The sequence below is a fragment of the Caretta caretta genome, chromosome 9, assembly GCF_965140235.1.
Source record: "Caretta caretta isolate rCarCar2 chromosome 9, rCarCar1.hap1, whole genome shotgun sequence".
In the NCBI taxonomy this organism is placed as follows: Eukaryota; Metazoa; Chordata; order Testudines; family Cheloniidae; genus Caretta; species Caretta caretta.
Window position 1 is genome coordinate 13602658 of NC_134214.1, and position 14238 is coordinate 13616895.

At 40.0% G+C, this 14238-nt stretch overlaps 1 protein-coding gene across 3 annotated transcripts in view; it reads right to left on the reverse strand.

Moving 5' to 3' along the window:
- Positions 1-14238, reverse strand: part of NAALADL2 (N-acetylated alpha-linked acidic dipeptidase like 2) — a 935367-nt gene that overhangs the window by 124702 nt on the left and 796427 nt on the right. For all 3 annotated transcript variants that reach the window (XR_012669850.1, XM_075132103.1, XM_048862820.2), the window contains one exon: positions 10819-10914. Coding sequence is in view for 2 of the 3 variants with exons in the window: in XM_075132103.1 (XP_074988204.1) it covers positions 10819-10914 (96 nt within the window). In the remaining variant the exon portion in view is untranslated. The remainder of the gene's footprint in view (positions 1-10818; positions 10915-14238) is intronic.

A 14238-nucleotide genomic window follows, 5' to 3' on the forward strand; every position in this document is an offset into this window, starting at 1 on the left:
ATAATGAAGACTTGGGCCAATGCTTGTTTACACTAGGGCTAACTTGCCATTATAACATCACTTCTTCTACCATCAGGCGGCCCATATATTTCTCCCATTGCACCCAACCTTTTAACCCATCCCAGGCCTTCCAGCAAACAACCCCATATTTGCCTTCAAACAACTAGTCTCTAACACAGGGGTCTCAAAGTCCCGGCCCGCGGGCCATCTGTGGCCAGAGAACCTCCCCACTGTGGCCTGCAAAGGAGAGACACAGGCAGACACGCGGCCGGTAATCTCTGCTGTAGGCACCGCCCCCCACAGCTCCCATTGGCTGGGGGAGAGGGACAGAGAGATCATCATTAGTTGCCATGCAGAGTCAACCATGGAGCCAGCATCATTAGTTGCCGGGCAGAGTCAGCCAGGGAGATTGTCACTTTTTTCCACAATGAATATAAACGAGACAAAATACTGAAAAAAGAAAAGGAGTACTAGTGACACCTTAGAGACTAACCAATTTATTTGAGCACAAGCTTTCGTGAGCTACAGCTCACTTCATCGGATGCAGCTCACGAAAGCTTATGCTCAAATAAATTGGTCAGTCTCTAAGGTGCCACTCGTACTCCTTTTCTTTTTGCGAATACAGACTAACACGGCTGCTACTCTGAAACCTATCAAAATACTGAACACAACTATCTGATGCACACCTTGCTGCAATCCTAAAGGTTTCAACTGCTCAGTGACTGATACCAAATATCAACAAACTCACAGAAGTGAAGCATTGCTGGGTGTCTGGCAAACACTAAAAACTCTCTGGCAGGTGAAGAATTGTATAAAGTTGTTTGACAATTTTATTATTTCTAAGAAATTCAAAATAAAAAAGACAATATGAACGTTTTCTTTTTTGAGCACCATCTTCAGTAACATTATTGGCCCGCTGGGAGGATTTGAGGACTGACACTGGCCCGAAGGTAAATTGAGTTGAGACCTCTGCTCTAACATATGCTGATCTGACAGCTATTCTGAGCCATCAGAGCACCTACATGCTCTGATTATACACTGTTTGCCTCCTAATTAGACACTCATTCACCATTTATTTCACCTGGTGAACCCAAGAATACCTTTACCTTATTCATTGGGTTAGATTAGTTCTGCTAATCAGCCACCATAGGCTGACAATTAACCCTAATTAGCTAATCCTTTACTCTTAAACATAACCCCAGGTATTTATGTTTTAAACTTTTCATAGATTCTAGTACCAGATAATTCACACATTAGATTTCATTAAGGTTCCATGGTACCTCTCTTTGAGAATGCAGCCAATGGGCACTTTACCAGTGACTCCACTGGGTGCAGGTTCAAGCCTTTTATGCACAGAACAGGTGCAACATAGGCAGTTGCAGTTTAAGCTTCTCCCACACTGATCTTGCTAGTGTCCATCTGCTGCTATGGGTGAAAGACTGTCTCAATCTCCAGGATCTGTGGCCTTTTATTGTAGACTGACACTGAAATGCCAAATGTGCTAGTGGTCCTATGCTGTGAATAGCTAGGAACTAGACTAAGACCACTGTGCTAGCAGGCTACCTAGAAGCCAGTAGACAACTCACACTTGTTCTGGAAACAGACGGTTTTGATGACCTAGTTTACCCACAACCATTTTGGTCCTCTGTGTGGACAGCACCCATGATGAGTCAAGTATTTCACAAGCCACCCATATGTAATTTACATGCAGTTTGGCATTTTATAATACTGTTTTAACATTTACTTTGTGCATATCTTTAAATTGTACAGCATCTTCATAGCTGGATCAGAATAAATAAATCCTGACTTAATAAAGTAAATATTGCTTTTATGATAATCACTATGCAACAAATGAATCTCTTATGCTGTGATTTTAACATTTTCTCAGTTTCTAAATCTCAATTTGATATGATAAAGCTACTCTGACTTCAATGCATATATACTAACTGTGTCCTAAAATACCAATTATGGGTGGATCTTCCAAGGGACAGACATAGCATCATTCAAATCAAGCCCAACCTGATCACTAAAAGAGTCATGATTGTAATTTAAAATGCATTTTCTCTGACATAAGCAGTTGAGAAAGGGCAATGTTATAAAGGCATGGCACTCAGACTTTGATGCTGTCTAGTGAGATTTTTCTTTGGGCATTACAACTTGGTAAAGGAAAATTGAAGTTTATGCATAGAGGCATAGATGACTGTTAAAATATTAATTTGCACTAGCAGCTGATGGACACTATTCAAATTAGGAAGCACCAAGATATGGAGCATTACACATATGATTACAATATACTATTGCCTGCTTTTTAGGCCTTAGCATGGACCAAGTGTCACAGAGCATCATGTGTAAAGTCCTGAGGTAGCCCACAATTCTCTGAGTCTACCTACATTCAGACTTCATCATCATCTTACCACACACACAAAACATTGGGAACAGATTCATGACCTACAGTTCCAAAAAAACCAAAACAAGCCACCACCACTACAGGTCTCTCTACCTCTTGAGATAAGAAGCATAATTTTGCTAGCTCAGCTTTGCAAAATAATCAAATACTTGATATTTGTGTTCCATCCCCTAAACAGCAATGGTACAATACTCATATACATAGTATTTACAGTCTAAATCAGCTGTTTAGAGCACAACTTGTAAAAACTTTGCTTCTTCACTCAGGATTCGTAGAAAAGGCAGGTTGACTGAAATGACGTGTGGTGGATATGCTGATGGCTTATTGCTAATGAGGGAGTCACCTTCACTGTTACATTCATAAGGGCAGTCTATTAATAGGGCAATACATTTAAAACATATATGATGTATTATTTTCTGAGTGTAAAGTGCACAGAGTTTAAGAAAAACTCCCATTTGAAGATGGGATGGTACCAAGGCTGGAGAAGCTGGAAGGGATTTATCCATTTCTAAATGATACATGCAATTTTGGCAAGTGCACTGATATTGCCTTTTCAATTTGTTTGTTTGATTTCATGTCATAAGTCAGCAGGATTCTGTCCTCTGTGTTTAAGTTGGGGACAGAACAGCTTCAAGAATGGAAGTCAGGTTGGTGAGGCGGGAGTCTTTAAAAAAAAAAAAGCCTCTGTCTGAGGTATATAATTTAGCAGCAAAAATACCCAGAGTGCATGAGATAAGCTTTTCATACAACTGTGGGTACATCCACACTGCAATAAAACAAACCCTCACACCAAATGTCAGAGCTCAGGTCAACTGACCCAGGCTCATGGGGTTCAGGCTGCAGAGCTAAAAATTGCAGTATAGACGTTCGGGCTCGGGCAGGAGCCTGGGCTTTGAGTTTCAGAGCCCAGGCTCCAGCCTGAGCCCAAAGATCTACACTGCAATTTTTAGCCTTGCAGCACGAGTCAGCTGACCTAGGTCAGCCATGGCCATGCTGTGGGTCTTTTATTTCAATGTAGACATACCATAAAACTCGCAGAATGCAAAGCACTTTGTAAGTAACTATTCACAGTTACTAAAATCAGACACTAGGTGCTAGATTCTCAGGTAGGGTAAATCCATTACACCAGCTGAAGAACAGGCTCAGAACTACAAAAATTATATTAGTTATACAGGGGTCAGTGGGAGTAGGCCCATCAATTGGTATTCTGTATGCATTATTCAGGTTCATGCATTTTAGTGTGCAAGACAATTTCTTCTCATCATTTTATGAGTATGCAGGAAGCAGAGTCAGATTAAATATGATAACCAACACATCCATGGACCAAACTGCACGTTGCCTTGAATGCTGACAGCACTGTCAGGGATCTCAATCAAATTTTAATTGCATTGTGCCAGAACTTCAAGGGTCAGCTCTAGTCAATACAATGCAGGAAAGTAGGAGTCACATGTCTGCGTGTAGTAGGAATATGTCCATTTTTAAATCATAACCAGTGTGCCCATCAGGACAGAATATTTGGTGCAACGCTAGCCATTTACTCCCTTAATTCTGAAGAGAGAAAATTCCTTTAACATGCTGCATTATTTGGTGAAAGGACAATTTAGTGATTAGCTTCGGTTTGAAAAAGGAATCAATTGTTGACAGCCTCATTTTAAATAACAATGTGCTTATAAGTAGTAAAAGCAGCCAACTGCATAAGCTATAATATTTCAAGTAATATAATGAAAACAATAAAATAAACCTCTCTATGATGGAAAATATGTAGTCAGTATAAACTCCAATTTCAGCAAATGAATTCTTTGTTTGAATTTAACTATACATTTGTGAATGAAGAAAGGCAAGACAGGTCTGTGATATTCCCCTCATGGGAAAGAGGGGTGCTTTAAAAACCTAGATCCAGTTTACGGCAGTTTGATTCTTTATTAGAAACAACGTTCACTCTCCACATTTTACAAGTATATGCATTAGCTTTTTTTTTCACTTATTTAATATGTCAGAAAACATATAGTGCATCTCTCCATGGAGATACTCTGCATGGAATAACAATAATTTGATGTAAAAATATAGAGCCTGGAGTGTTTTTTTAAAAAGGCATAATTTGAGCACATAGCTTCAGAGTACCGCAAAGAAAATGTAAAGTATCCTTTCAGATTAAGCAACAGTATTAAAAATGCTTATACATTTCTTTAACTATCTTTCTTTACATCTTAAATCTAAATGATATTTCCACTTAAGAGACTCTGACAAAAGCCTGATAATTCAACCTGCCAAGATACACCAAGGTTTCCTAGGTGTCTAGAGAATCGCATCAAAAATTCTATCGACATCATTAATACAACTTGGCTTTGAAACTCAAAAGACCAAATAAAAGAAGGCTATTTTGTCTCTCTCTGTTTAATTCATAAAAGGCTACAGAACTTTATTTTCAAAGTTACAAGATCTTAAGAGAGATGTTTCTGCATTCTTATCCACCTCCTCTGTTTTACTTTCACTTGAATAACAATGCAGATCTTTATTTTCAGGCAGCAGTATTCCAAGAAAAACCAGCAGGCGTACAATAGCTAGTATACTCAAAAATATTCTAATGGTTTGCTTTAGAACAGGACAAAAAGCAAAATAATAATAATAATAATAATAATAATAATAATAATAAACCCAAAAAACAAAGCACCAAGTCTCATGTATCATTCATAAGAATGAAGTACAATAGGCTGACTTCTACTACTATTCATACAGTGACCACGGATAACGAATCAAAAATAGAATGGGCAGAATAGGCACGGTTTAAATGATCTATGGAACTGAAATTTCCTTTCTTTTACTAGATCAGACATTTCCATTAAGAGTGAACTGAAATGTGTTTTTTTCTTTTTAAAAGAAATAAAACTTTATTGAGCCTTTTCCCCCTCAGGGGGATCACATTGAAAATCAATACGCATACAGCATACAGAAAATATTTTTAGAGTTGGGAACGTGCAAATGTATAAATACACAGTCAGGTTTTGTTCCCTACTAGTAATCTGAAAACCATGAGTTCTAACAGCTGAACAGATAATACAATTATTCCTTTTCAACCATCTCTCTTTTTCCCCTTTTCTCTCACTATAATTAATCGCTAGCTAAGTAACTTCAGAAACTGAACAAAGACACAGCAAAACAGAGTGTAGCGGTATAGAACCTAAAAACTGACTCTGTTTGAAAGAGTTTTGCCAGGTAGCTTTTGATACCAAAGAGGACTGAGAACATCAAGAAAAGGATTTAAAAAGTCTGACCATGAAGGCAAGAGAAGAAGTAGGACTGACTCTTGAATGCTGTTGCCCTAGATGAACTTCAATGTGTTCAATGATTCTAACCCATCCCTTTTTAAACTATTCTACTGGGTTATTTATTACAGAATTAAGCTTTCTGCTGTGTAATAATTACATTTCCTTTTTACTATATCTCCCTTGTGTTTGCATTTTTCTTCTCACTCTTGTTTGTTTCTGAATTCTTTTTCTTCCTTGATTTCCCTCAGTTTTATTTTTCTATGTCCAGTAACTGTTCTCTCTGTCATTCCATCTCACTTCTTTCCCCTTATGCCTTTGTCTGTGTTGTGTTCTCTCCTAGCATCCCCATTAAAAACAAAAAAAAAAAAAAAACCACATTCCCTGCTCCCCTTCAATTTCTCCCTCCTTCTTTCCTGTCTTTTTCCCATCCATCCTTCCCTTTGGTTAGCAAAAGAAGTTCACTTCTGAGTCAGGACTGCAGAAGTAGGCCTCAAACATATAGATTCTGTCAAGCAAAGTCAATTAAAACTTCTATTTAAAGACATCAGTGATGTGTGCAGTGACCATGATATATTTGTGTGAAAGCAAGTCCAGAACTCTCTGCAAGTCCAGTTTGCTATTTTCTGAACAACAATATGAGTGAATAGTGTTATCCATGTCCAACAGGGACAGGAGTACAGACATCTGGGCCCACCCCTTCTGCCTGATACACTTGAGATTTTCTGGATTCTCTCCCTGTCCTCAAAGTTTTTAACTGCACGTCAGTAGTGCCATCATAAGAGGAAGGTTAAGACAATAGAGAACCTATCAGCATTATTATTTGATCCCAGAACCCTTTGATTTTTATACAGGCCCAAGCTACATGAAAATATACTGGCTTTGGGTTTGGCACTCTCAACAGATTGCAGGCACCCAGTTACCACAGGATATGTCTCCCCTGGAGCTAGAGGTGTGGCTAGCAGCTTGAGGAGACATAACTGCACTAACTCTGATTGAGACAGTACACTACAAATAGAAGCATTAGCACAGTGGCGTGAGCAGCAGGATGAGCGAGCCCCCTGAGTATGATCATGTCCAAGACCCCCAAGTACGTACTTGAGTGGCTAGTCCCTCCAGCCAGAATAGCTACAATTCTATTTTTAGCACACTAGCTTGATGAGAGCTAGAACAGATGTGTCTCCTCAAGCTGGCAATTGTACCTTCAAGATACTGTATAGACCTACCCATAGCTGGAGTATATTCAAGGGAGTGGTGTCCTCAGAATACAAGCTGACCGTGCTCGACCCTAATCTCTTTAAACTTCCCACTGACTAGTGATGTTCCAGTGCAAAGGCACATGAGAAAAGACAATGTGTGACTCTGAAGTCAACAGTATTCCCAACCCCCAACAGTCAGAAATCATGAATCAGGCCCTCAAAAAAAATCACAAGATTATTTTTAAAAAAATTATGATTCTTAAGCCAATACATTTTAAGCTTTCTTTGCCCTCTGGGTTATAGAGCCTTTAGGTTGTGCTCAAGTCATGTTTTCCAGCTTTTCTTTGCCACCATGAGGGCTAATGAAAGCTGAGATTCTCACAAATCCTGGAGTTGGAGCCTTAAGAAAAAACAACAAATAAAGTGAGACATGCTATAAAATCATAGGAGTTGTCAACACTGCGACACTCAAACTTTCAATGTTATACAGCCTGTTAGTGCTACAGCAAACTGTAAGCATCCATCATCATCTACATTGCTGCTCTGCAAGACTCTTAGGTCTTGGATCTTTTCTTACAGAACTTTGACAACCTGATATTAATGTTTGCATTCAAGCGTGGGTTCATGTGAATAAATAAAATATTATGTACTGGGTAGGCAATCCACCTTGTAGTAGCTGCTCTGTATCATCTCCTCTGGAGTCCAACTCCTGACATTCAGACTTCTGATATAACTGTATACTTTATTCTTGCTATTTCATACCCATATATTGTATATAAAAACATGCCCATATCCATATTGTACATTCCAAGCATGGACATCACTGAATGTACACAGTAAAACGGTAGTTGAGCCAAAATGTTTTGCAGTACATTTATGCTACCACAAATGGCCAGAATAATTTAAGCCTTTTTCTTTTATACATGTTACCCCTTTACCGAAATTTCTCCATGTACATACCTGTACTTTGAAAGAATTAAGAGCAGGTACCACTAATAATGTAAAAAATTTGCTGTCACGTTGGAACCCATAGCATGGAAATCAGTCTCACGTAAAAAGACCAGTGGAATAGTTTCTAATCAAAAGACTTGTCTGAACCCTGATTACATATCCTGAAACTCTCTTGCATGGACATGCAGCCACCAGTATCAAATGTAGGGTTGACAGAAAACAAGCTTGCCAAGGAAAAATAGAAATGGCATGATACCTCAGGCACAGAGGCAAGAATTCAACGAACAATTCAGGCTTTACAATTAATAACACATCTTACAAAGATAAGTTAAAGGAGCTGGATTGTTACAACAACAAGCCACAACAGGCTTTGATTAGTAGGTTATTGGTGACAGATAAAAGTCCACTGAATGGGAATCCACTGACTTCAATGGTCTTCAGACCACATCTGAGACAGTTAGAGGTACTCAAATCAGAAGGAGCCTAGGGTGTGCATCATTAGCCCTCTAAATGCTCATCCATTTATGGCTGACAGCTCTTGCTATCCAGTACAGCCATGTTGCTTCTCTCCACCATACAGAATATATATGTGCGAGTGTGAGAACAAACTTTACTTTCATGGGCCATATCCTCAGATGGCATAATCTGATTTAGCTCCATTGATGTCAATGGAGCTACACCAATTTACACAAGCTGAGGATCTGGCCCCATGACTCTATGTGCTATTTATCTCCATAAAAGTATTTTGGGATATAGCAAGAAACACACTGCAAAAATAACACTGTAGCATACTGTATTCTACACAGTTTTATCCCAAGAGACTTGCAATGAGCAATGGGAAGCTGTGAAACTACTATAAAGTCATGTGTGATATTCCAAAATATTAACAGATAACTCTCTCATTACTTTATTAAAGCATGTTTTCCTAGGCTAATCAACAGGTACTGAGGGACTATTCAAAGGTAGAGTATTCATCGTGGTCATGGTTCATCATGAAACAATGATTAAATGATTCACATCTCCTCCAGCCTCAGGGTTCAAAGATGGGGGTCTCATGATCCCTTTTAAGTTGCTTTGACATGAAGGACCCATGTCATAACAGCCACCTTTCCTGCCAAGAAGGACCAGAGGGGACTCCCCCATCATTACTGCTCCTTAATCTTCAGTACTCCCAGCCTCTTGCAGCCTGAGGCTCAAAAGACCATGTCTGTTTTTTTTTAAATCCAGAGGAGTTACTATCTATCTTATCAGTGCAGCTGCAGCGCCTGCCTGCTAAGCCTACACCCTGCTAAGCCTCGGGAATTTTTTGTTAGAAGTGTGTCCACAGCAGCTGCTTTTCTAAGTGAAATAACTCCAAATATAGAAAGCACTCAGTTCACAGGGCCCATGTATTTGTAACTTATAAGAAATCCTGTTCTTACGCTCTTATAACTTAAGAAAAAGCATCTGGTTGCATTAAGTTCAATTTGTTTGTAGTCTTACATCTTGTTAGAGCCAGGGCTTATTGGAGTTGTAGCAGGGTTTATTCTCACCTGGGGGGTCTACTTGTGGCTGCAGCTGGGGATTAGCTCTCTCATAGTCACAGAGCTTCCTCTTCATGGTGTGACCCTCTGGCCAGGTCATTATACAGTTTTCCCCTTCCAGGGTAACAAAGTCTCACCTGATCAGCTGTCCGGGTGCCATTCCAGGCAGTCTTCCCATTCAAGACTGACACTTTCCCAGAAGAATTCAGGCCTGCCCACTATTCCAGGCTCCAGCAGAAGGGACCCTCTGCCCAGCAACTGAGGTCTGCTCAAGCTCCGAGCCTGTTGCTGCTTCCCTGGGCTCTTTCCTACCTCTCTTCTCTATCTTCTTGCCCACCTCTGGGTTTACCACTGGTGTGTCCCCTGCTCCCCATGGCTACTTTCCCTTCCCAGCTTCTGCCCAGGGTGTGTAGTGCAAAGCAGGATCCCAGGGCTTACTCTCTGCCTAGAACTCCTCCTTGAACCTAGCTAACTCCCCTCCTCACTAAAGAGTGACTACCGAGCTCCTCCCTATAGCCCTTTTCCACCAACTTTCTCTCTTTCTAAGCCTCATTCCAGCTCCTCCCCCAGCTAGGCTTCATCAGCCATTAGGCCTTATCAGTCCTTGGCTCTCCTGGAGGTGCAGCCTGTAAGGTTAATTGGCTTATTTCACCTGTTCAGGCTTTGTATGGGGTAGACACCCCATCACAGGAAGGATGTGAGGAGGAAAGAGGAAATGAGAGCATCTTGGAGGACCAGGGAGAGGTTGCTAGGATATACTAGCAGATTGTTTGGAGGCACACTCAGGTCAGATTAGAAGGCTGAGAGAAGAGCTAGAAAACATTCAGATGTTTTAGATAAGCATTTGACCTTTGTCTTGTCAGGTTGGCCATTCATCAGAAGCTAGCAGGCAATACAATAATACTATATCTCTTCTAGTGGCAGAACCCAACCTAGGGGCCCTCTAAAACCAAAGACACAACCTCCAGTAACTTGTTCTCTACTGGGGAGGCTGGAGCCAGCCAGTGTTGCTCAGAAAGCGAGTTGGTCACGTTACCTGGGAGATACACTGATTCAGTGCCACTCTTGGGGAGGATCCAGGAAGAATTCCTGTGGTGTCCCAGTCATAAATTAGCCATTCACTTGTAGTAGATTTCCCACAAAAAGGATGGTGCAACACTCTGCCATCCAGTGAATGGTACCAATTCAACTGTGCAACATGTCTCTGACCATGAGACAGGAAGTTACATAAAATACAGCTTATATAAGGTTACAAGTTTTCTTTGTTCATGCAATCTCATCAGTATCCCCAGTAGTGCACATAACAATACTAATATGACTGAAAGACCCACATGTTACTTTTAGCTATGAAATAAACAGACCCCTAGGAAGGAGACATTTCATCTTTGAAAACAGCTTGTCTGACTAACAAGCACAATTTGCCAACATGAAATAAAGCATTTGTGACTTAGGTAAGGCGTCTCAATTTCCCTTACCTTAGCAATGGTCTCATGCAGGTTGAACAAGGGATCCAACTCTTCAGTTACTGTGTTATGTGCAGGAAAGAGAGCTTCAAAGAGAAAGCTTGGACTCTGTGGAAAAAAGAGAAGAGAAACCTTTTAGGACTCCAAATGGACTTCCTTTATCAGATGCTTATTGGATTTTGTTTCAAGATTCAAAGGACTGCACATTGTTTTAAAGTTTGTGCTGATTATTAGCGTTCATCTTACTGATCTAAATGAATCATTCCAAGCTGCTGAAACAGACACCAAGAGCCTAGTTTTATAACTGTTTCTGGAAGGATGGTTGTCTTCATAATTATATTTCCCAATACAGTTGAGTTTTCTACCTAGAAGTAGAAGATCCACACTGATTTCATTTTAAGCTAGCTAGCAATTTGATGTTTGAGGTGATCAATTACGTTTAGTGTTCAGAAGATATACACATATGATAATAAGGGATAGATAGATATGTCCTGTGTAAGAGTAATTCCACACACACACAGAGGTCATTAAATTTTATGTGATGTGCACTTCTTTTTGTACAATAAGCAAGGAGGAGGTCAGACTGCCCCTGTCAAAGGCCCACATGAGCCCAGCACCTTATGGAATAGATTTGCATCAGACTTACAGAAAACAAATTAACACTGAACTCAAGATAGCCACCTACATGTTAAACTCTTTAACATAAACAATTTTCATTCACAGAGGTCCAAAGCAAATACACTAATCAAGGTTGGGGTCCTGACTGGCCAGGTTACTTGGCTTAAGGCAGGGAGATTGATCCTTCCTTTCCTCCCTCCCTCTCCTGACTTTACCCAAACGTGTCCCCTAGCAGAAACAGCCAGCTCTTTTTATCTGGCCTGCTGGGCCTTGATTGGCCTCCACCTGCTCCTGCTCCATCTAGGTGCCAGAGGACCAACTCTTGGTGGTTTGGTTGGCAGCTCATCATGGCAGGCTGCTATAAGCCACCTCTGGAGAGGTCAACTTGTCTTCTTCCCTTACAGCAGGATACCTTCTGAGGGGGGGAAGCACTAAGGCAGGGTGCTTGAAGGTAGTGGAGCCTCTGGCAAGGGGCAACAACTGCCAGGTACACCCCATCACAGCCCCTTTGTTGTCACAAGCAATAATTGATACTAATGTGGCGACTCAGTCCATACTGCAAAGTACTCCACATGGAATCTGAACACCATACTGAACTTACTCTCTCAGGAGAAGTTAGATTTAATTTAATTTTTTTTACAAAAACTGATCAGGATCTGGTTGGATTTAGAATATTATGAAACCAAGCCTGATTCTAAACTGGCTGGGGACCTGGATTAAAAGAGTTTAATGCATGAATATTAATACTCAGAAAAACTTTCTAAAAACAAGCATGTGATATAAGTGCATGAAATAGTTAGGAAAAGAAATCTGCACCACTGTTTTATGTTTACAGTTAGAATAGTGTGTGCAGGGAGAGAAAGGAAGAGAGTTGTTAGTCTTATTATTTGTACTGTCTCATTGGACTCTGTATAATTTGAAGGGTTTCTTATGAATTCTCTGCAGAATGACTGTTATCCTATAATCCTTTATCTGACAACCCTCCCTGAATTTCTAGAATCCAGTTTCCAATTACAGCAGGGCAATCTCAGAGCAAATGTCTGTCTTCTTCCAGAGGCCACCCATCTTTCTCTGTGAAGGACACACAGTGCTCAGACATTAACAGCCACTCATCCAGCGGGGCTAAGTAGAGAATGTATTATTAGTTAAATTAATTTATATTTAAGGTGCAAATCATGGAATATAAGCATCTTGGGGCAGGAACTGTATTTTCATAGAGTTTTGTACAGCACCTAGTAAAATGTGGCCCCGATCCCCACTGGGGCCTCAGAGTGCTATTATAATACAAATAATTCTACCTTCAAGTAAGTTGAATTTGCACTCTAGGATCAGAAATGGCTAAAAATCACTCTGCAGTACTGTGTTTACACTGCTATAAAATTAACAGTGGTGCATGTCTAAATTCTTTTGGGATTAAGTTGCAAGGAGGGTCCAGTGCAGACTATAATATGGTTGAAGAAGTTCTGAATTTGAGTTGACCATTTTATCTATTCTGACTTTTCTTTCCCAGCTGATTACGCTCAGACAGACCTGTGGGCAATACTGACAGATATTACAGAATGTTCTTAGAGGCATTTCCTTTCTACTGGATAATGTACCAGTGGATACCAATGCCTGTCAGACTAACATTTTTGAGGTTTCTCCATCCAGACATTTATTGACGTCCAATAGCCTCTGCCCACATCTGCCAGAAAAGACTCCTACCTAGTATGCACATATATTAAAGTTGTGCCTTTGGGAACTGTAAATCTGGCAACCACGTTTAATCATGTAGCCAGAACATTATTTTCATTTAGAGATTGCATGCTGTCAAGTGGTGAAATAAAGCTTTGGTTAAAAACAATGTTAACACTGCTCTGAAGTTTAACTGGACTGATTTGTAATGCCTGCATCCTCCAACCTTTTTCACTTGCTTCGGATACCTAGGAACATTCTCTGGAAGTGAGCTGGAGGGAGACAAACTAGAGGCTTTGTCCTGGCTCATGCACAATTTATACTCATGCCTGAGCCTGGCTCTTTCATACAATGGGTTTTAGGTTTTGTGAAGGGCAAGCAGAAATGCTATTTTGGCAAACACTTTAGTTGGTCTTAATCCCAATGAAGTCACATCCTTCCAAGTTAAAAAACAAACAGCCCATAAAATATATGTGAATTATGCATCCACTGGCGGGTACAGTGTTATCTCTGTAATATACACGTTGAGACATGGAAAGTCAATGGGAGCAGGGCAGTAAATTTCTCCCATCATTGGGCAGATATATTTCTCCCATCATTTGTAATTCTATAACACTTTGAAGTTTGGAGGAAAAACAGATATATGGATATACAGACATATAAAATGTATCAGTCAATGTTCCCCTTTCATCCTGGGATGACCATTTCTGATGATTTCCCACAAGTCCCAAAACTTCCTTAAAAATAATATGATGGAATTAGCACACAGATGCATGACTGAAAACAAAGATTTGGACATTGTATAATCTGTCACAGAAGTATCAGAATAATAAATGATGTAATACATTGCTTGAAGTTATTCTTCTCTTCAGAGGAATATCACACATTTTTTGTAAGATCTCAGGCAAACCCCTTGAAGTCATTTATTATAAAGATACAATACAGACATCAGGACTGATTCATAAAACCTATTCATCTTTATTTTAAATGTTTATACAGGAATTGGCTCACAGAGCAAGGCCACTTCAGTTATGGTGGGGAGTCTGTCTAACGCAGCAGCACTAATGCAGTTAATCATCCACACAACTGCAATCAATCAATACATAACCTAGAAACAATTACATTATTTATCCTTATTCT